General features: G+C 37.2%; 1 protein-coding gene across 3 annotated transcripts in view; it reads left to right on the forward strand.

Moving 5' to 3' along the window:
• Positions 1–11,094, forward strand: part of LOC104609179 (protein RRC1-like) — a 35,056-nt gene extending 23,962 nt beyond the window's left edge. For all 3 annotated transcript variants that reach the window (XM_088892926.1, XM_088892927.1, XM_088892928.1), the window contains 10 exons: positions 2,026–2,138; positions 2,310–2,381; positions 3,780–4,001; positions 4,118–4,176; positions 4,299–4,383; positions 4,541–4,678; positions 4,946–5,170; positions 5,269–6,098; positions 6,189–6,370; positions 10,062–11,094. In XM_088892926.1, coding sequence (XP_088749052.1) covers positions 2,026–2,138; positions 2,310–2,381; positions 3,780–4,001; positions 4,118–4,176; positions 4,299–4,383; positions 4,541–4,678; positions 4,946–5,170; positions 5,269–6,098; positions 6,189–6,370; positions 10,062–10,348 — 2,213 coding nt within the window. In that variant the 3' untranslated portion in view covers positions 10,349–11,094. The remainder of the gene's footprint in view (positions 1–2,025; positions 2,139–2,309; positions 2,382–3,779; positions 4,002–4,117; positions 4,177–4,298; positions 4,384–4,540; positions 4,679–4,945; positions 5,171–5,268; positions 6,099–6,188; positions 6,371–10,061) is intronic.
• Positions 11,095–21,921: the final 10,827 nt, after the last annotated feature.

A 21,921-nucleotide genomic window follows, 5' to 3' on the forward strand; every position in this document is an offset into this window, starting at 1 on the left:
AATACCTCCTAGGGTTGGTAGTTTTTGTTGGGAAGCCTATCTGGAAAGAATCGACACTGGTGATCTACTCCAAAAGAAGAGACCCAATACTTGTTTGTCACCTCAGTGGTGTGTTCTTTGTAAAGCGGATGGGGAGATTGGTTTTCACCTACTGGTGTCTTGCCATTTTGCGAGGTCAATTTAGGAACAAGCCTTTTCCCTATTTGGATGTAGCTGGAATCCCCCATCAGACTTGTAGGGCCTTTTTTCCCCTTCTTTTTTCAGGTGGCGGATAAAAAGGGGAAGGACAATGTGGAGAGGACTAAGGGCTGTAGTATGTTGGACACTTTGGGAAGAAAGAAACTCCAGGATATTCTCAGAAGCTCAAAGAGGAGCAGCAGATCTGAGGGCTATCATACATATTAGGGCAGTACAGTGGCTGAAATCTTTGGAGCTTTTCACATATTACATTGTGGATGACATGTCGAGGAAGTGGGGTGAAATTGCAATTTGCACACAGACCAAGTCAGTAATGAGTGTGGCTTGGACCCCTCCACCTGGTGGATTCGTGAAATTAAACTTTGATGGGTGTAGTAGGGGAAATCCGGGACAATCGAGGATTGGGAGTGTTTTTAGGGATGAAAATGGGGTCATTTCTGCCATGTTCTCAGTCCCAATTGGAGTGGGTGACTCCCTTAGAGCTGAGATCTTTGCAGTTATGGAAGGAGTCCAGAAAGCTAAGGAGTTGAACATCAGGAAACTCATAATTGAAGGGGATTCAGAGGTGGTGATAGGGTTGCTGATTAAATATCACAATGGCTTATGGAAGTACAATAATGAGATGAGGAAATTCAAGTGGTTGGTGCGGGAGATGGAAGTTAAGACATGTTGGGTTAAAAGATCGGCTAATTCCCTAGCTGACGGTTTAGCTAAACAAGGGTCAAAAAGGGATTCACTGTTTTGGGCTTAAGCTGTAACTTTAGTGTTTTTTTCTTTCTTTTTTTCCTTTTCTTGTGGTTCTTTGCTGCTCTTGGAAGATAAGTGTGTTTGTCTTCCTCTTGTAAATCTTCTATTGATGATTTAATGAAAGTGTTATTGATAAAAAAAAATGGGGAAGCCTGCAACAGCCCTTGAGGAATTATCCACTGGTGACCAATAATGAAGCAAAACAGAAGCCCCCTGAATTACTTAATCTTCTTTAGCTCCTCTGTTTTCAAAGAACCTTGAGTTATTCTCCTTCTAAACCACTTAAATTTTGTTGATTACGATTCCTCCCTGATCCATTTGGGTTGCTTTCTATCTTTTATTTTATTGTTTGTTTTATTTATTTAACTATTATATTACTGAAAAATTCATTGAAAACTTGGTCTTATGCACCTTTCTGATTAACAAAGTTAGAGGATTTTTGTATGGTAATACATTGGACTTGCCAGATTATGCTGAACTTCATGTTGGATTAGGTCCAAATTAGGTCGCCCCTCCTCCCTCCCTCTTTTAATAATGGTAAGGTATTGCATTAAAAATAAAATAGAGAGCATCTCTGTCACATCATAGCAAGATGCTGTAATGTGGCTACAAAATCATTCTCTACACAATACTGTTCTATGTTAGTTACAAAAATGTGTAACTAACATTTTTTATCCATAAGGATAAAAAAATCCTATACTGTACACTTCAAAACATTTGTGCACTGCCATTCATGAGTATAGCTTCCCCCTTAGGACCCTTTCAATTGAATCTTCTCAGCTTATTTTGTTTTTAAAAAAATGGAGAGTTTCTTTCTGTCAATATGTTCCAATCCAATGCCAGGGCCCAGGGGTATAGTACCCAAACAACTTCCCTCTTCTACCAAGTCCTTTCAACTGCCAACTCCATAAGAAAGCATTCATTGGTGACCAAAAGTGAAGCAAAACAATGGTTCCCTTTTATTAGGGGGTGGTTTTAGCTAATATATCTCTGTCTTGATCATTTAAGTTTCTATATGCATTTATTTAGCCACTTTTGAGGCTTGCAACATCGGTATTAATGGAAGTTCTTTTGCTCCAGGAGTTGTTGTTTATGAATATGAGTTGAAGATTGGTTGGGGCAAGTCTGTCTCTCTTCCAGCACAAGCCTTACCTGCTCCCCCACCAGGGCATATGGCTATCAGGAGTAAGGAGGTTGGTAGTTTTAATATCAGTTTTACATTATTGTGCCTGTTCTTCACAGGCATTCATATTTTATCATGCTTAATCTTATGGATGAGTTTTCCATTTCAGAGGATAATTGAAATGCTTCTTTTCTTCAAAATCCCTTACTATGAAACTGAAGCCCATATAATGCGTTGACAGGGTGGTACTGTTATTTTGTCTGGTCCTGATGGTCCACCAGTTACTTCTGTGACAAACCAGAGTTCTGAGCTGGTAGGTCAAATGAATACCTTGGAGTTCTACATTTGTTTTTTTTTTTTTTAAATTCATTAACATGTAATTATCATGGTTATCTTTGACACATATATCTATACTATTATAAAGAAGATACTTGCTTTGGCTTTGGTGTGGGTTATAAAAGTTAAATTTGATATGCAATATCTAGTTATATCTTTGCCATTTACTTTCAACATGTCGTTACACTAGTATTGATGAAATAGAAACAAAATGATTCCTTGTAATAACAGTGTATATAATGTGAATATCTGAAACATGCTAGGTTCTCCCCTTGATCTTATGCTTATTATGTGTAATTAGCTTGGAATCAACATATCTATCATTTTCTATAGTTACTTGGATGCAGGATGGATCTCACAATTTCTGTTCTGTATTTTCATTATATTTGAAGTTTTGTGAGATTTTATTTTATTTTATTGTTTTGATTCATGGATCTGGGGGTCTTGGTGCCTTAATTTACACCTTTGCCCTTTTTTATTTTCTCTACCATGCCGTTAAGCTTATCATAACATTAATCCAGCAACAAACTTTTAATTTTATTAATTTTTTCTATTATTTATTAAACCTGTGAATTGATGGGACAAAAGATAATGAATTCTTTTTCATCTGTAAAAGCATTCAAATCTGAAACCTGAGAAGAAATCATCTTTTTTTTTTTTTAATAAGTAACAGAGTTTTATGAATATAAATATAAGAAGCCCCTAGCTGTCCAAAGTAGATAACAAGGAAGTGCAATGCCAACTAAGAACTTAATACAAGAAAAAATGTGCAAAAATCACTAATTACACTTGAACCCCTGACCCAGAATTCCTGAAATTAGCCAACCTTGGAACCCACTGGAACAGGCAGTTCAGGTTTCTTCCTAACAATTGGGCTTCCCTACCATAAATCTGAAATTCTAAGCTAGTTCTAATTCTAAATTAAGCCAAGAAATAACGGTTTTTACAGTCTCCTATGATCACACCTGTCCAATTCTCTGTACCAATAAATCGAGACCTCGAATCACTGCTAACAATTCGGCCCTTAGTGAGAAACCCATGCCAACTGCACTACAGAAGCTTAATAAGATGAAGCCATTCCCATTCCTTACAGCACATTCAATCCGAGATGCACCCGGGTTCCCCAAGTTGCAACCATCAAAGTTGAGTTTAAGGCTTCCAACCTGGGATGAATCTCTAGTACACAATCTCATTTCACATCTCCTTGATGAGGTTCTTTATCCTTTTTCTTCTACTTATTGTTTTATTTTCTGTATTTGTATGATTATGTAAAGCAATGTTCTTTTGTTCATTATGTTCTGTTCAATTTCCCATTCTTGAATTTAGAATATAGTAAATTGATTTGTTTTCACTGTGGCTTGATCTTGGTATATAGGTTCTTACTCCCAATGTTCCTGACATAATGGTTGTACCTCCTGAGAACGATCACCTCCGCCATGTAATTGATACTATGGCTCTGTTTGTTCTTGATGGAGGATGTGCTTTTGAACAAGCAATTATGGAGAGAGGTCGTGGTAATCCACTTTTCAACTTCTTGTTTGAACTTGGTTCAAAGGAGCATACATATTATGTTTGGAGACTTTACTCCTTTGCTCAGGTACAGCTTACTGTGTTCTAAATTGGATATCTAGCTTCTTTGGGTCATTTATGTTAGGAATGGAGACATTGCGAATTTGGATTATCTTATAATCTTTTTATGCTTCACAAATTCAGGGTGATACGCTTCAGAGGTGGCGAACAGAGCCTTTCATCATGATAACTGGGAGTGGGAGGTAATGCATTTGCTAGGTTACTTCCTAAGTTCCTAGCAACCTCTTATCTACAATTATTTGGGGTGGAGGACATGGAAAACTTGATTATATGATGTAATGCTTCTTTCTGCTGCTTTATTCAGATGGATACCACCACCTCTACCTGCTGCAAAAAGCCCAGAGCATGAGAAAGAGTCTGGTACTACATTTGCAGCCGGAAGAAGCAGGGTAATTTTTCTTGTTTTGATTTGTATTGCTTCTGTCATGTCTTTTTTAGCGATATGGGTGATACAGCCATGTTCTGTGAATACCTTTTCGATTGTTGGAAAAGAATTTTCTTCTGATTCAACACTTTTTTGTTTCTTTTTCTTATTTGATTTTGCAGCGTTTGGAATTGGAACGGACATTGACAGATCAACAGAGAGACGAGTTTGAGGATATGCTGCGGGCTTTGACATTAGAAAGGAGCCAGATAAAAGAAGCTATGGGATTTGCTTTAGATAATGCTGATGCTGCAGGGGAGGTAATGCTGATACTGATTTATACTCTCTTTTATAGATTTATAGATTATAGACGGATGTACCATCTTTTTCCAATTAACATCTGGGTTTATGGACTTTAGGTTTGACTCATTAATTTGTTCTGGTTAAAACATTTAGCACTTTATGCAACTCAACATTCTTCTTTCTTTCAAGGCCATTTTGATATTGCTACGACAGTATGACTCCATAAATTTGATAGACCAGTTTATGTAATGTTCCTCAGTTTCTAACATAATCTTCCATTGCAGATAGTTGAGGTTCTTACTGAATCTTTGACGCTTAAAGAGACACCAATACCAACCAAAGTTGCAAGACTTATGCTTGTCTCTGATATTCTTCATAACAGTAGTGCTCCTGTAAAAAATGCATCTGCATACCGTACGAAATTTGAAGCAACCTTACCTGACATAATGGAGAGCTTCAATGACTTGTACCGTAGTATCACTGGAAGGATTACTGCTGAAGCACTGAAGGTAAACTTTACTAAGCAGTTTTCTTTTGGATTTCCCTTCACCCCAATTTTCTTTTAAAGTCCTGAAGGTAAAGTTCATTTTTGTCTGATACAATGTAGGAAAGGGTTATGAAGGTTCTCCAAGTATGGGCAGACTGGTTTCTGTTTTCAGATGCATATGTAAATGGACTTAAAGCTACTTTTCTTCGATCTGGAAATTCCGGTGTGGTCCCTTTTCATTCTTTATGTGGGGATGTGCCAGAAATTGAAAATACAAGAAGTTCTGAAGATCCAGTTGAGGGGAGTAAGCTCAACCAAGATGCTGCATTGGCTATGGGGAAGGGAGCTGCTATGAAAGAGTTGTTGAATCTTCCACTTGCTGAGCTGGAAAGACGTTGCAGACACAATGGGCTTTCTCTTGCTGGTGGTCGTGAAATGATGGTTGCACGGTTGCTTTATCTTGAAGAGGCAGAAAAGCAGAGGAGCTATGAACGAGATGATGATCTGAAATATGGACCAAGCTATTCTAACTCGAGTAAATATGCAAAGGAGGAGAATAACTGGAATGCAAATAGTGCTACTCATAGGGAGACCAACCTTGGGATGGAACCTGTTGGCTCATCCGGATGGAATCATTATGGGGATGATGGGATTCATTCACAAGGCAAAGTTTCCTCTGCACCTTTGGCAGGAACTATTCCTATTCCACAGCCTGAAGTAAAAGCTTTCTCCAAGAAATCTGATCCTGTTTTACCTGTTTCAAAATGGGCTCGAGAGGATGATGGCAGTGAAGATGAAGATAAGAGGAATGCTCAAGGTCTGGGGTTAGGTTACTCATCTTCTGGAAGTGAAAATGCAGGTGATGGTCCAAGTAAGGATGATGGGACAGAGGTTGCAACTGATCCAATCTTCCCACCTCACCCTGAGAGTGGCATGAATGAAGAACAGAGGTACTTCAGAGTTTAAATACATTTATGTAGCCATCATGTTGTGGCGAAGTAAAATGGTACTTGAGTGCTTATATGTATTATTTTTTGCAGACAAAAGCTAAGGCGTCTAGAGGTTGCTGTGATGGAATATCGTGAGTCTCTTGAAGAGAAGGGAATTAAAAGTTCAGAGGAAATTGAAAGGAAAGTGGCAAATCACCGAAGACGGCTACAGGCTGAATTTGGGTTATCAGATACTAATGAAGATGGTTCAGGGAGCAGTAAGCATTCATCTCGTAAGTACTTTGATGGGTATTATAAAATCTCAGTTCACCTGAACTCTGCATCTGTTCATTTTTGTTATTGTTTCATACATTGTGTTATTTATTTCTGTCAACTGTTCTTTGCCATGTTCCTTGATGTTATTGCATATTAGGTTCACATTATTGTTTTCAGAATGACAATGATTAAAACAAATGTGCTGTAAAAGTAATTATTATTTTTTGCTTGTTAATAATCAAATTTTATTGACCTTTGAAAACACGTCATTTTTTTTTTTTAAATTGTGATAAAATGGTTCACATACTGCAGAGTGCCTAGTTTCTCTGTTTTAGGCTAGATTCTGCTACCTAATCCCTTTCTTACAAATTATAAGCATTCATTGGCAGGTAGAGCCCCAAAATAGCTGTTCCCTGTTTCAGCCTTTATCTGGCCATTGCATTAGCCAAACTATTTGTTGACTTTTTAGTGCTTAAAGATAGTCCCCAGTTCCGGAATTAGAGGAGTAATTAGGGATGGGAATGGGATCATTTGTGGCTTGTTTTCGGGGCCTATTGGGCAGTGTGACTCTGTGAGAACTGAACTCTTTGCTGCTATTGTTGGGGTGCAAAAAGCTAAGGAAATGGGGATTACAAGATTAATAGTAGGAGATTCTAAAATAGTCATTGGATGGCTGAAAATAAGAGAAGGGGTATAATGGAAATTCAGAAATGATATCAGGTGGTTCAAGTTGCTGTCAAGATCATATGCAAAACCAGTTAAGATGGGTGAGGAGGTCTGCTAATGGTTTGGCAGATGGCTTAGCTAAAGAAGGGGTGAATAGACATCATTTGTTTTGGGCTCAATGTTAGCTGGGTAATGGGGCTCTCTGCTGTATTGGGTGTTATCTCTAACAACTTCTTGTCGTACTATTCTCTTTTTAAGTTCTAATGAATCTCTTTAAGTTGCTGTTGAAAAAAAAGGTAGTCCCCAGTTCCCTAACTGGGAATTTTATTTCCCTCATGAAATGACAATATTGACATGAGCTTTGGCTATTGTTCTTTAACAAGCCCAGTACTAACTGGGAGTCCTCTTCCACAACTGTAACCAAGGGACATGCCCACAGTTTGGCAGTCTCTGTCTCTGTAAGACTGTTAGCAGCTTAGATCTTGCAGAGGCCCCAAAACCAATGAGTCATGATAAAATGGACAGAATGCCCTCATGTAATTTTTTATGAATGGAGAGGCACGAGCTGTTACCTCCCCTAACAAAGTATTACATCAAACTAAAACAAAAATAAAAATTACAGTGCAGCCCAAAATAATTGTTCCCTTGAGACCCCTTGCTTAGCTAACCCATCCGCTAAGGTATTTCTGTTCTTCCCACCCAAAGAGAGGTAATAGTCATGCTCCTTGTGAACCAATTAACTTTCCTCAACAAGTCTCTGTAGCACCATATAGCTGAGCCTGGATTTGTCAACCATCCCACAACAACTCTGGAATCTCCTTCAATTACCAAATTCTGAACTCCTAATTGGTCTGCAATCTGAATACCTTGTACAGATGCTAACATCTCAGCTTTATTAGAGTCTCCTATTCCCGCGGGGCCTGAAAACAAGGCTAAAATGTTACTGTCCTTATCTCTCAGCACCCCTCCTATCCTTGATGGGCCTGGATTTCCTTGGCTGCTACCATCAAAATTCAGCTTTACCCAACCTTCAGACGGAGGCACCCACACTGCTGATATCCTGTTCTTCATAATATGACTACTAGCCACAACTATCCAGTTTTTCCAAATATCATCAAAAGAAAAGGTATGAAAGGAGTCCAGAGTTCTCAACCAATGAATGACTGATCAAAATACATTCCTCTACAGCCTGAATGCTTCTTTCATTCTCTTTGAATAACCTTACATTTCTTTCTTCCCAAATTGTCTACAAGGCAGCTGCTCTAATACATCTTCACATGGTTTTACCTATTTTTTCGTAGGCCACACAGAAAAGGAAGGATCAAATAGTTAACTTACATCTGTGGTTAGTTAGATTCCATTGGCACCAAAACAAAGCAAAAGTCCAACTCCAAATAGCAACAGAAAAAGATCAAGATAACAGTAAGTGGGAACAGTCCTCACCACTAGCCCTGAAAGGTACACACCAGTTAGGGGACAAACACATGAAACACCTTTTCTTCTACAAGTAGTCCAAGGTATTGATCTTTCTATAAAACACCTCCCAATAGAAAATAATAACTTTAGGTGGAACAGGTGTAGACCATATCTCCTTGGTTGGAAAACCCAATTGTCCAGGGGAAGAGCAAAGGGCCTTCAAAAAGGAAGAACATGTGAAGTAACCTTTTGGATGAGGGGACCATAATCTCACATCCAGACCATAATCTCACATCCAATCTAAGAGGGTCCAAAAAAAACACTGCCAAGAAGAGACAACAGGTCTGAAACACTAATAAATTCATCATCCCTCAAACCCCTACAAAAACCAAAGTCCCATCTTAAGGAGGAGGCTGAGACAGGTGTTGGAAGAAAAAGAGAGATGGAAACTGATCCTTAAGGGTAGAGCTACCCACCCAAATATCTTCCCAAAATAAAACAGAGTTACCGGAATTGACATCATACCACAAAATTGAGATATTGAGGGAGGATACTCTGGATTGCTTTCCAAGGAGTTGCCAACGTAGCTCGATGCGATATGCCAGCATCCCATCCACTGATTTAAAAGCGCAAGGGCCAATTTGCACCTGAGGCGCAAGGTGCAAGGCGAGGTATGTGCCTTTTTGAAGCAAGGCGGAATTACAAAGAAAATGCTAAAAGTAAAAAATGTCAGAAAATTAAAAAAAAATGCCAATTTAAAAATGCAAAAAATTCAAAAAGATATTAAACATAATGTTAATAAAAAATTAAACTTAAATTTTAAAATAAATGTTTTAAAAAACCTATAATCTAAAATTAAAATACATAAACATAACATGTAAAGTGTATTCAAATGAAAAGTTAAAAATAAAAGCAAACATATAAAGCATTTTCAAGCATGTAAAACCCACAATCTCTTTTTTTCCTTAATTGCATTGCTTCAAGTAGCTAATGTGATGTAAAACATATTGCATTCTAGATTCTCTGAGTTGCCTTTGTACCACGTCCCTTGAGGCAAGCCCGAACAAGTCCATGTTAGGGTCTTAAATTCTTATTTTCTCACAAAAAATAATGATTTTATAACTTTAATTTCCTTTTAAGAAGATATTTTATTGGAATGAATGAATGAACAACATTAGCAAATAGGGGGTTCTTAGAGGGGGTTGGGTCAGTTCAGTTCTGTCATGAAAACCAAAATCGAACCGAGTTGTCGGTTTATTTTCTCACACAAACCAAAACTGACCAGTGGTTTTAAAAAACCAACCAACTCGGATTGGGCCAGACCGGTTTGGTTGGTTTGACATTTAATGTGAACACCCCTATTTTCCGCTGTGAACTCAAGTCCAGAAACTAGGCAACTGCAGTTTGGGTGGTTATACATTATGCATATTGACAGACGCATGTATGACTGTTTATATGTAGGTGTATGTAGATTAGTTATCTTGATATTTCATCTGTGACATGGCATGAACATCATACTTCTTTTCATGTGCATTAAGTGCTTGTGAAAATTGCTAATGGTTTGGCATGTGATATTTGCATGGCATGTGAATACTCAAGAATTCAATTAAATTTTTAAAACTGCAGAAAGGTCATCATTGGAGAGGAGGGACAGAAGAGATGATTTCCGTGACTCAAGAAAGAGACATCGTAGCCAGAGCGGTAGCCGGAGCCCACAGTGTAAGTCATCAATTAGAGACAGAGAAAGGGAAAATGATGTAGAGAGGGATCGGGACAGGCACCGTGATAGATCTCATGAACCAGAAAATGAAAGGGTGAGGGAGCGTGAGAAGAGTGGAAGCAGGGAGAGGGATGATCATGATAGGGATAAAAGCAGAGAAAGAGACAGGGATAGGAGGAGAAGGGGAAAATGAAGGAGACAACCTTGTAGGATAGTTGCTTCTCTAGAATCAACTTGAAACTAAATTTGAGATGTTCTTCCAGTATTAAGAAAAATCCTTGAGTAAATAAGTATCGGAATGAAGCTTTGGTGTATTTTTTGGTTGAGGTGTGGTGGGGCGGTATTGTAGGCATTTTCAAAGATGGCCTGCAAAGGAGAATGAGCACTGGCAGCAGCACACAGCAGCAATATTTTTTTATTGGAGCTTGGTTTTGTCAATTGGAACGCCGAAATTTGATGAGGGAAGGGCAGCTTGAGTGATGCAAGGAAACCTTCGTTGATGATGATAAGATAAAATGTCGATATTTTGATTCCATCTCCAGTGGTTTCTCCATTCAATGAGCTCAAAGTATCCACTCTAAGCACCAGATACGAGTGAGTGATTGTAGAACATCTTGTTTCAACCTTTCTTTTCTCTTTAAGTTTTTGGCAGATTAAAATTGTAGATAAGTCCACTTGGCGCCTCAATTAAGTTGACAATGGTGAACTATTAGAGGATTATGTTATGCATTGTAGAAGCCACATTTTTAGTTAGAATTATGCTAGTATGACCTCTTTTAATCATATGAGGGTGTGATGTCATAGTCAGAACATTGTAGGACTGGTTTTCCCTTAACCTCTCTTAGCTGTAATTGATTCGGATTTTGATCTAGTTGTTGCAGTGAATACTATTCTGTTGGAAGAATCTGCTTATGGGATAATCAAGACTTTCCTATCTAATTCTTACATTATTTTGATGTGCTCCCAGGCAGGGCACCTTTTTTTTCCCTGCATTGATTTTGACCTATTAAACTGATTGTTGTGAGCTGTATTCTTCTTGCTGACTACAAGAGTTTCCTGACTGTGCAAGTCTATGCTTTTGAGTGGTTGTATTTTTGGCCCAAGGACAAACTTTCTTGTCCCTATTCAAGCATTTCCTTAGTTTAGTATTTAATGTGGGATTATCGCCTTACCGTGGCATTCATCTTTGGGGGCATGGTTTAAATGTTGGATTTTGTGGTTGCCGACCCATTGGCTGTGATTCCTTGTACTGACCCTATGTTCATTATAATTTTTTGTTTTATTTGGTTTTATCTTTTTTGGTTGAATGTAATTTTAGTAAATCTTTCAGGGTTTAGATTTGGGGGATCTGCAACCCCAAAATTGCATGGTATGATACCAAGACTTAAGACTAACAAAGCATATATATGAACTCTCTAATAAGACTAACGGAATCTGCTTGAAAGAGGATGGGAATTCATAAACGAATGGTTGCCAACCTTCCTTTTTGATTTTTGAGTTAAAAATACTTGCCTTTTGTTCTGTTATTTTGCCAAATTATGACAATTTTGACAATGGGCAAAGTTAAAACATCGATAGTGTATTATTTTTTGCTTGGAATGTATACTCTTTTTTATACTTTTGAAACATTAAGAATGCTTTCACATAGGGGTGCAACTTGGGCGGGCCTAGACTGAGCCCGAACTGACTTAGTCCAAAGTTTTATATGGGTTAAGTTTGGATTATCTTGGCCTGGATTCGGGCCCAAGAAGTTGGGCTTTGTTTTGGGCCGGGTCTAGGTTTAGCCCTTAGCCCGAACCTGGCCTGAGCTTGGCCCAATTATACACATGTATACCTATGTGTGTGTGTGTAAATATTGAAAATATATATATATATATATATATATATATATATATATATATATATATATATATATATATATATATAACACAAATATATTTGTATGTATATACATTTGTATAAATATTTACCTACATACATATTTGCATACATATTTATATAAATGTATATATACATATAATTTTAGAGTGGTTTCATTGATCAGCCTGAGCCTAGCCCAGGCCTGAGCCCAACGTGAATGCATCAAATTACAATGTGGGTTGGGAAGATCAGGCTTGACCTCAGGCTTGGTTTGTGCTCGGGCCTTAAGTCCAAATTTTAGGGTCAGGCCTAGGTTGACCGTAAACCCGGTCCAACCCACCCAACTTGCACCCCTATTTTCACAAGTCTTACAAATATATTAATGATACTAGGTGTGATTTTGAAAATCAGGATACACTTAGTAATAATAGGAGTGTTAATCATGATACATTTAAGATTGGACCAAGAGATAACTCAAATGTGACCATTTTCAGTATCTTGGTTCAACAATTCAATAACAAGGGAGAGGTTGAGGAGCAAGTCACAGAGAGAGTTAGAGCAGGTTGGGCAAAATGGAGGGGTGCATTTAGACTTTTCTGTGATACGGGAATAATACTTATTAAAAGGAAAATTTCTATAAAATAATTGTAAAGCCTAGCTATGTTGTATGGAGTAGTGTACAGTCAAAAAAATCATGATAAAAAAAGAATGTGGTAGTAATACGAATAGTAAGATGGATGAGTGGAAAAATTAGAAATGTTAGGATTAGGAATGAAGTCATCTATGGAAATTGAGTAACTTCAACAAGTGATAAGATGAGAAAGTGCAAGTTAAGATGGTTTGGTCACATGCATAGAAAACCACAAACATCTCTAATTAGAAGTGATTTTTTACAAGTTGAAGGGGTTAGAAGAGCGGGGGTAAACCAAAAAAGACATTGGTAGAAATAGTAAAAAATGATTTAAGCACTAACAATTTAATAGTGGATAAGGTTTTAAATAGAATGGATTGATGAAACAAGATTCATGTAGCTGACTCCATATAGTTGGGATTGAGGCATAGGCATGGATGATGAAATATGATTTGGAAAATATATGAATAATGTAAAAATAGAAAATGAAACATGTAATTTTATATTATACTAGCAAATGTGTAGGTTGCACATGATATTTTAGGTGATGATGATACTAATAATATGTTTCCCTTTGTATAAAATAATTCTTGTTTATCATACTTATTTTTGTTTAATATGATTGATAAGGTCTTGGAAATCAACATTGGGAGCAGCCTCTCAAACATGAGGTCTAATTTCCCCTATGCTGTTCTAATGAGCCAACCCTCAACACAGGACACAAAAAGAAGAATTTACTCTTCCACCCATAGATGAAAGATGGAAAATTGTCCAATTTCTTCTAGGTACGAGCCATGAAGTATCACCCTTCAGCTGTTGGGTGGGTTCTCAGGCAGAGTAACACCTTGAAAAGTTTATGATTGACACTTACACCTTGTAAGTGGCGTTTGGAGACAGTTGACTTGATGGTGATCTCATAGTAGTTCAGAACCTCTTAGATTAGGGGATGGAAATGATGTTTTAATCTGGCTTGGAGCTGATGGTGGTCTCATAGTAGTTCAGAACTTCTCCTTCATGGTAGGTCCAAGGTCTGTCTCCGGCCTCAGGGATTCAATCATCACATATTGGTCGAAGAGATGGTATTGTTGACGTATTCTCTCTACATCCATGGGTCATAGGTTGCTCTCTAACTTTAATATAGCTTAGCTTCATTGGGTACGATAACCTTGGCAACCACAGGAATTGTTTCACTCTCTACTTGGGCTAGACTACTAACTTCATCCGCCTTGACTCATGGTGACCTAGGTTTACACATACAAACCTCTCCACCTTGAAGGGGTGCTAACTTGAGGTCCTAGTCTTGGACTCCAAGTTAGGAGAAGGAGAAGAGAAACTACCAAGGGCTCACCTCTGAGCTCTGACCATTACGACTTCGAGCGGTGTTCCATCTCATTTAATGCTCGGGTAACACTCGGCCATGTGGTACTAGTCTTTCTTTATTGAGGCACACACTCAATGCTATTCGATGTGAGATGTTACAAACCCTTTCAATGCTACATTTAGCGTCGACTTACCTATAAATAGGCCAAGCAGCAAGAAGTATCCTCTCTTACGCTCTTTGTTACTCTCACACTAGCACTTTCTATTCACCTTGGCACCTTAGCTAACTTGCCCACAAGGTCTTTGCCATTGGGACCATACCCTAGGGCCTCTAACGAATTTACATCTGCGCCCCACAACGTCTCACAACACATCTCCGTCATGTATTAGGAATATCTGTGCCCCATAATATCCCACAGCACATCATCTTTTAATATAAATAATGATGTCATCATCGGGAGATGTTCTCAATACACGGTGGGGATGTGCTGTGGGACGTTGTGGGTGCTCCCTTGTGGGGCACAGATCTGAAGTCGCCTCTAACGTCCTTTTGTTCTTGTAGGTGGGTCTCACAACTAGTATTAGCTATAAAATCCCTTTTTTACACTTATTGTGAAATCTGGTAGCAACACTCAATATGAATTTGTAGGGGTACAAGGTACTTTAGAATAAACCAGGGGTATCAATGAGTTAGTTCTACTCGACTGATTGACCCAATCGAACTGATTATAATGGTTCTAGTTCATGCTTGTTTTGAACCAACTCAAGCCCAAACTGATTATTTTTTTTTAATAATATAAGAAGGTTTTCTAGTTTTCTTGTAATTTTATTATATTTTGTCTAAAAGGGTAAATTAGATAGATAAGTTATAAGATAATTTTGCTTAATAATAGTTGTTATATTCACATACCCACCAGTTAGACAAGAACATGGTTTCATTTCTAGGTCATTTTTAATTTGTTTATTCTATTTTTGTCATTAACAAAATACTTTGCATATATCATATTGTTTTTTATTTGACATGACAATATATAATATCAGAAATGTGCCAAAGTTTTTACAATTTTTCATTTTTTTTTATATTTCTAAAGTTTAAACATTTAATTATGGCATCATGTATCCATTTGTTTGACCCAAATGGTTTTGCAAGGTGCCAACCAACTGATTGGTAAGGTCTCTTTTTGGTCATAGTGGAGACTTGGAATCAAATCTTGCCTGCACCTAGGTTACCCCCACCCTGCATTGTAGCCCTTCAAAAGAAATAAAAAAAGGTTAAACTACTCAATTGCCATCCAAAAGAAATAATTTTGTTTCCAAACCAGTTTTAAAAATATAGGTTTTTTACACTATTAAAACTAGGGATCATTTACTAATGCAGCCCCTACATAGCTAAGACCTACCTTATAGTTTATCTATTACTAAAACACCCCCTCTACTTTGCAACCACTTATTGCTAGTTCTCTTAGATAAAAGTACAAAATGAAACTTTTAACACTAATATCAATTCAACCAAAATAATTAAAAGAAGAGAAATAACTGAAATGTCAATTTGGATTAACATAAGATAAAAAATAAACTAGACAATAATTGGAAAAATAACACAAAAATATAAGAAATATAAGATAAATTAGTGTAATTCACTAATTCTGCAAGTAAACCTTTCAAAAAGAAGATAAAATATTTAACAATAATTTAAAAATAAATTTGAATAATTTTTCAAAATTACACAAACCCATTTGACATTGGGGATGGGGCGGGGATGGGGTAGAGTGTTTTGACTATAGGGTCGGGGTAGGGATGGGGTGCCTAGCCCCATTGCCATTTTTATATAATTGTTAATTATTAGTGAAATTAATAAAAATATTAGCTTTTGTAATTATTTTTATTTATTTTAAGCTAATCAAAATTTTATGTAAAAATAATGAAAATAATAATAGTTATTAAAATTGCTAGAAATGATTAATTAAATTAAATTTATTATAAAATATTGATTCATATTAAATTAATAATAATTATTTTTTATATATCAACATTAAATGAAAAATATAATTATTAAAATTTTAGATATTAACAATAACTTTGAATACTTTTTAATTAACTAATAGTAAATTTTAATTAATAATTTATCAATTAATTAATAATGAATAAAATTATTCAATCTTTCAAATTTTCTTTGCATACACGGGTCTTGACTAAAATGGAGGGGTGCCATGGGACCAAAAAATGTCATTACCGCATGGACTTAGTGCTTGTTTGGCAAGTCTTTTTCAGAACATCAGTTGCTTGATATGATGGTTAAAAGACCAGGTGAGCTTTTGCAAATAGATCTTGGAAGACCAAAGATTGTTTGGTTGAAACATTTTTCATAGATCTCCGAAAAGACCATGAAAGCTAGAAAACCGTTTGATAATGTGATGAAAATATGAGTTATGTATTTATGAATGTCTCATGTATGGGCCAGCAAACCATTCATTTAACACATGTGGAGCCCAGATACAGGTCTAAATATGCATTTCATAGATGCGGCCCCATGTGCACTCACCATAAATGGGCCCCACATTAAGTCCACCTATGAATATCTTTCACTATGAAGTACACAAATATTTTTTCAAGGTGGGCCCCATATACATTTCAAAATATATATAATACCTAATATGGACCCTACAAACATTTCAATATATGCATAATTCATAATATAGGCCCCACATGCAATTCCAACTATGTATATCCTTCATAGCCTGGTTATTCACAAAAAGAAAGAACAATCATAAAAGTAGTTTGAATCTTTCAAAGTCCAACCTACAAAGCTAATTCAAATTTCCAAACCAATAGAGTTTTAGCCTGTAAACAAATGCAAGTTGAAGGGATGATGTCGTTAATTATCTATTTACATAAAATATGTTCTAATATACTTTGAATTCTTATAACAAAATAGCATTTTATCAAAAAAATATAATTTATTCTTCTTCTTCTTCACTAATAACAATAATAATAATAGGATGACTATCAATAATATGTTATAGCCTAACCAAAATTGAAACAATCCTGAATTGTCTCCCTTTCCTAAACCCAGAGCATCCAAATGCTAAAGTAAGCAAGTGAAAATGATAGGATAACTATCAACTTCCTCATCCACTCAAAACCCACCCACCCACACCCACACCCACACCCACAATCACATAGAAAGTGGCTTATCAATCAAGGAGGCATTAAGTTCTAATTACAGTCCAGGAAATCCACCATCTCTCTGTGCAATGGAAAATCCTCATCAGTTTTGACACTACTAAAGAGAATGCTGATACGGAAGGGACTTAAGTAGGCAAACATTAGACAACAATGAGAATACTCAAAATTTTTTGAAAATCAGGGAGCCACAGTGAAAACTTGGGGTTGAAGCAACAGTTTTAGTGAAAATTAGGGAGGATAATAGGGCAACAGTTTTGGTCGGATTGGAAGTCGTAGGTCGGCTTAAGGGGTTCCAGACGAAGAAGGGTTTATACTATAACAGCAGCAATAAGAGATGAAGAGGGGAAATGGGATTGTACCTGTCTTGTTAGCATGTTTTCAAACCCCTGATCCTAGCAAGTTACCCTCGATGGTATACTTACAAAAAGGAGAGAAAGATTAGCCTATGGGAAGAAGAAGAGGAAGAGAAGATTAGGCAGGTCGACAATGGTGGAGCTGAGAGTTAGGGCTTGAAACTTCTGAAAGTTTTTATTAAAGGATTTGAAATTTCTCACAAGTGTATACATTGTGCAACACGTTTGAAGAAGACAAAAGATCATGAAAGCTTCATTTCAAACTTCTCAAAAATTTTTAAATTCGAGTTTTCGTATCTTTTACGGACTACATCTTTTTTCAAATAGATCTATCATTTACCAAACAGAAAAAACTCAAAATTCATACATCCAAACTTATAAACAGCCGAAAGCCCGTGCAAACAGACTTACCAAATTTGACCTTAGTCAATAAAACATAACAAATACACAAGTCACAATAATGCTACTTCCATCGACTTTGAAGTCAATGAAGCATGACAAATACACAACATACAATAATGTCATTATAACCGTGCGTAAGACCACAAAATGTCATTACCGTGGCCCCCCAGTGCAATTTTCGGTGGAGAGATGGATATATAGGGCGAAAAAATAAGAAGGGAAATGACCCTTATGCCCCTACTAAGTGATAGTACAATAATAGATTAAAATAAAAAGGATATAATTAGCCAAACAGACCCTAATAAACGTAATCAATTATTTTAACACCTTCAACACTCCCCCTCAAGTTGGAGCATAGATGTCAATCATGCCCAATTTGTCACACAAATCATTATTTTGCACATGATGAAGGGTATACACTTCAATGTGTTTCATCTTATCATGGAGGACTGGATTAGCTGCAATGTTGATAGCAGCCTTATTATCACAATAAAGTGACATAGGGTTGCTAACTGTAAAACCCAGTTCTCATAACAGATTTCTTATCCACATGATTTCAGCAACTCCCTGAGACATAGCTCTATATTCTGCTTTAGCACTAGACCTAGCCACCACACTTTTCTTCTTATTTCTCAATGTGACTAGGTTTTCCCCTACAAAGGCACAATATCCACTGTTACACTTTCGGACATCAACTGCCCCTACCCAATCAGCATCAGTATATACCTCCACTATTAAATGTCCAGGTTTTTGGAATAGTAAACCAGCTCCAGTAAACCTCTTGAGGTATCTGAGGATCCTCTCTGCAGCTTCAAGGTGACTTGTCTTAAGATTGTGCATGAATTGACTAAGGACACCCACTGCATAAGCAATATCAAGCCTGGTCATAGACAAATACAAGAGTCTCCCTACAAGTTTCTGAAACTTTTTCACGTCTTTTAAGAACTTTCCCTGATTGTCTCATAGATGATGGTTAGATTCAATCGGTGAGTCAATTGGTCTCACCCCTAGCTTGCTTGTATCTTCTGGTAGATCTAGTACATATTTCTGTTGGGAAATAAAAATGCCATTGTGAGAGCGGGCAACTTCAATTCCAAGGAAATAACGTAAGGGGCCTAAATCTTTCACCTCAAATTGAGTGGCTAAGAACTTTTATAGTCTATGTATTTCAGCCTCCCAATCTCATGTGATCATTATGTCATCCACATACACAATTAGAGATGCAATTTTCCCTTCGCCTTTCTTTACAAATAGTGTATGACTGATTGACATTGCTTGAACCCCATCTACTGCACTGCTGAGTGGAACTTATTAAACCAAGCCCAAGGAGATTGTTTTAGCCCATATAAAGATTTTTTTAACTTGCACAATTTTTGTTCACTGCCTTTAGCACAAAAACCTGGAGGTTGGTTCATGTACACTTCCACTTCTAAGTCACCATTCAAAAAAGCTTTTTTAATGTCCAATTGGTGAAGTTCCCAGTCAAGATTTGCCGCTAGTGAAAGGGGAATTCTGATAGAGTTCATCTTGGCTACTAGGGCAAAAGTCTCTGCATAGTCCACTCCATATACTTGTGTAAAACCTTTTGCCACTAGTCTGACCTTGTACCTTTTAATAGTTCCATTAGCCTTGCGTTTCACTATAAACACCCACTTGCACCCCATGTTTCACTATAAACACCCACTTGCACCCCATTAGTTCATTTCCTTCAGGAAGATCCACCAACTCCAAGTGCCATTTTTGTATAATGCATTAATCTCTTATTTCATTGCATCTATTCATTCAGGTTTGGATAAAGCTTATTCCACATTCTTAGAAATGGGGATACTATCAATATAGGAGATGATTGCACGATATGAAGATGAAATATGATTATAGGACACAAAGTGAGAGATAGGATGGTTAGTGGTACAAGATCTAACACCCTTTCTCTGAGCAATAGGAACATCAAGATCATTAGTGACAGGAGAATCAACAATGAGAGAAGCAGGCATATCAATAGAAGCAAGTATGTTTGGCTGATGGGAATGGATTAACCTCCGGTGAAGCCAATGATGTTGGTTGCATAGTGTCAAGTTCCATGACTCTTGAACTCTGTTAGATTTTGTGGCGGCTAAGAAAAACGCGGAATGGAGGAGGGTTAGGTAGAGGAGGTAATTGAGTATGAGCATGTTTTTCCTCAACCCTACTCTCCCCCTAAGGAAAAACCGAGAAGAAAGATTGATTTTCAAAGAAGGACACATCTATTGAGACATAGTACTTACGAGAGACGAAATCATAGCAATGGTACCCCTTTTGAAATAGAGGGTAACCAAGGAAGACATAAGGAATAGCACGAGGATCAAGTTTACCCCGAGTAGGTGACAAGTTATGAACAAAGCAACGACATCCCAAAACATGCATTAGAATGGGGACAACGGAATTGTAGTAAACAAAAACTGATGTGGGGCCTTATACTCTAGTAACCGAGAGGGCATACGGTTGATGATGTACATAGCACATAGAAGAACATCCATCCAAAAGTGCTTTAGAATATTCATATGAATAACAAGCAACGGGCTACTTCAAGAAGATGACAATTTTTTCTTTCTGCAACGCCATTTTGTTGAGGTGTCTTAACATAAGAGTTTCATTGAAGTGATCCACTCGAAGCAAAGAATTCTATGAGATCACTATGGAAGTATTCCTTTGCATTGTTCGACTGGAAAATATGGATTTCAGCTTGGAACTGAGTGAAGATGATGCGTTGAAATCTTTCGCAATTTTAGGCACTTCCTCTCTAGATCGCATAGGGTAAACCTAGGTGTATCTAGAGTAATTATCGATCAAGGTAATGAAGTACTTATATCCAACCTCAGTAGGTAGAGTAACAGGGTCCCAAACATCAGAATAAACAATATGAAACGGAAATTGGGATCTTTTATTTCTTAAAGGAAAAGAGCTTCTACAATGTTTACTCAATTGACATGTCTGACACTGCAACTGACTCACTGACAAAGACTCAAACAACTTCGGAAACATAACTTTTAACGAATAAAAAGAAAGATTATCAAGACGATTATGTCATAAATAGGCTTGACTCTCACTAGACGAATTAAAAAATTCTGTCGCCACAGTACCAACTTTATTCTCCAACACGTAGAGGCCATCTACCATACTTCCTCTATCAATCGTCTTCCCCGAGGCCAAATCCTAAAACACACATGAAGACGAATAGAGCCTGAGGTTTGAGATTGAGTTTTGCACTTTTAGGGTAGGGCCTAGGTTGACCTTTAACCTGACCCAATCCCGCCCAAATTGCACTCCTAATGCAAAGAAGACCTAGTGAATATAAGTTTCCATACGACAGAAAATTTAGGCACAACGTACACAGCATCATGCACAGGATCATTCAAATTTTAGCAAATGCTCAATTCTAGCCCACCCAAGTTGGCAGCCTTAGGGGGTGTTAATACTCTTAAGTTTGTTCATTTATCTATAGAGGCATTGTATATACAACTTGTTGATTTTTATTTCAATTAATTGCATTAGTAGTAGGACGGTAGGAGACCTGTCTCTTGCCAACAAGGTTTACCGTCACATGAAGGGTTCTGATTTCACTGGGGTTATTACTTGCATTTGGACAGTTCAAATGCATACAAAATAATACAAAAATATAAGGTTCTACATATTTGCGTTTGTACTCTTTTCAAATGAGCCTTGGGAACGAAAAACATTGAAGAAGAAGAGGGGAGAGAGAAAAAGAGGGTTTGTACTTGGGAGAAAGAGATCATTTTAAAATGAAAATGAACTAGTTTTGCGATCCAGTCACTGCCGTTAAATGTTGAATTGGACGAAATGCACTACATCGCGAAAAACTATTGGAGGGTACATGTAAGTGGTGGAGTGAAGGGTCCACCTGATATAAGCTCCCTCAACCTGGCCGGACAAACACCCTTAGGCTGTGTTATTTTCTTTTAATAATCCTTTACAACAATCCTAGTCAACCTTGCAACATGAATAATTGGAAAACTA

This window comes from Nelumbo nucifera, chromosome 8 (assembly GCF_055504915.1).
Source record: "Nelumbo nucifera cultivar China Antique chromosome 8, China Antique-T2T, whole genome shotgun sequence".
Classification (NCBI taxonomy): Eukaryota; Viridiplantae; Streptophyta; class Magnoliopsida; order Proteales; family Nelumbonaceae; genus Nelumbo; species Nelumbo nucifera.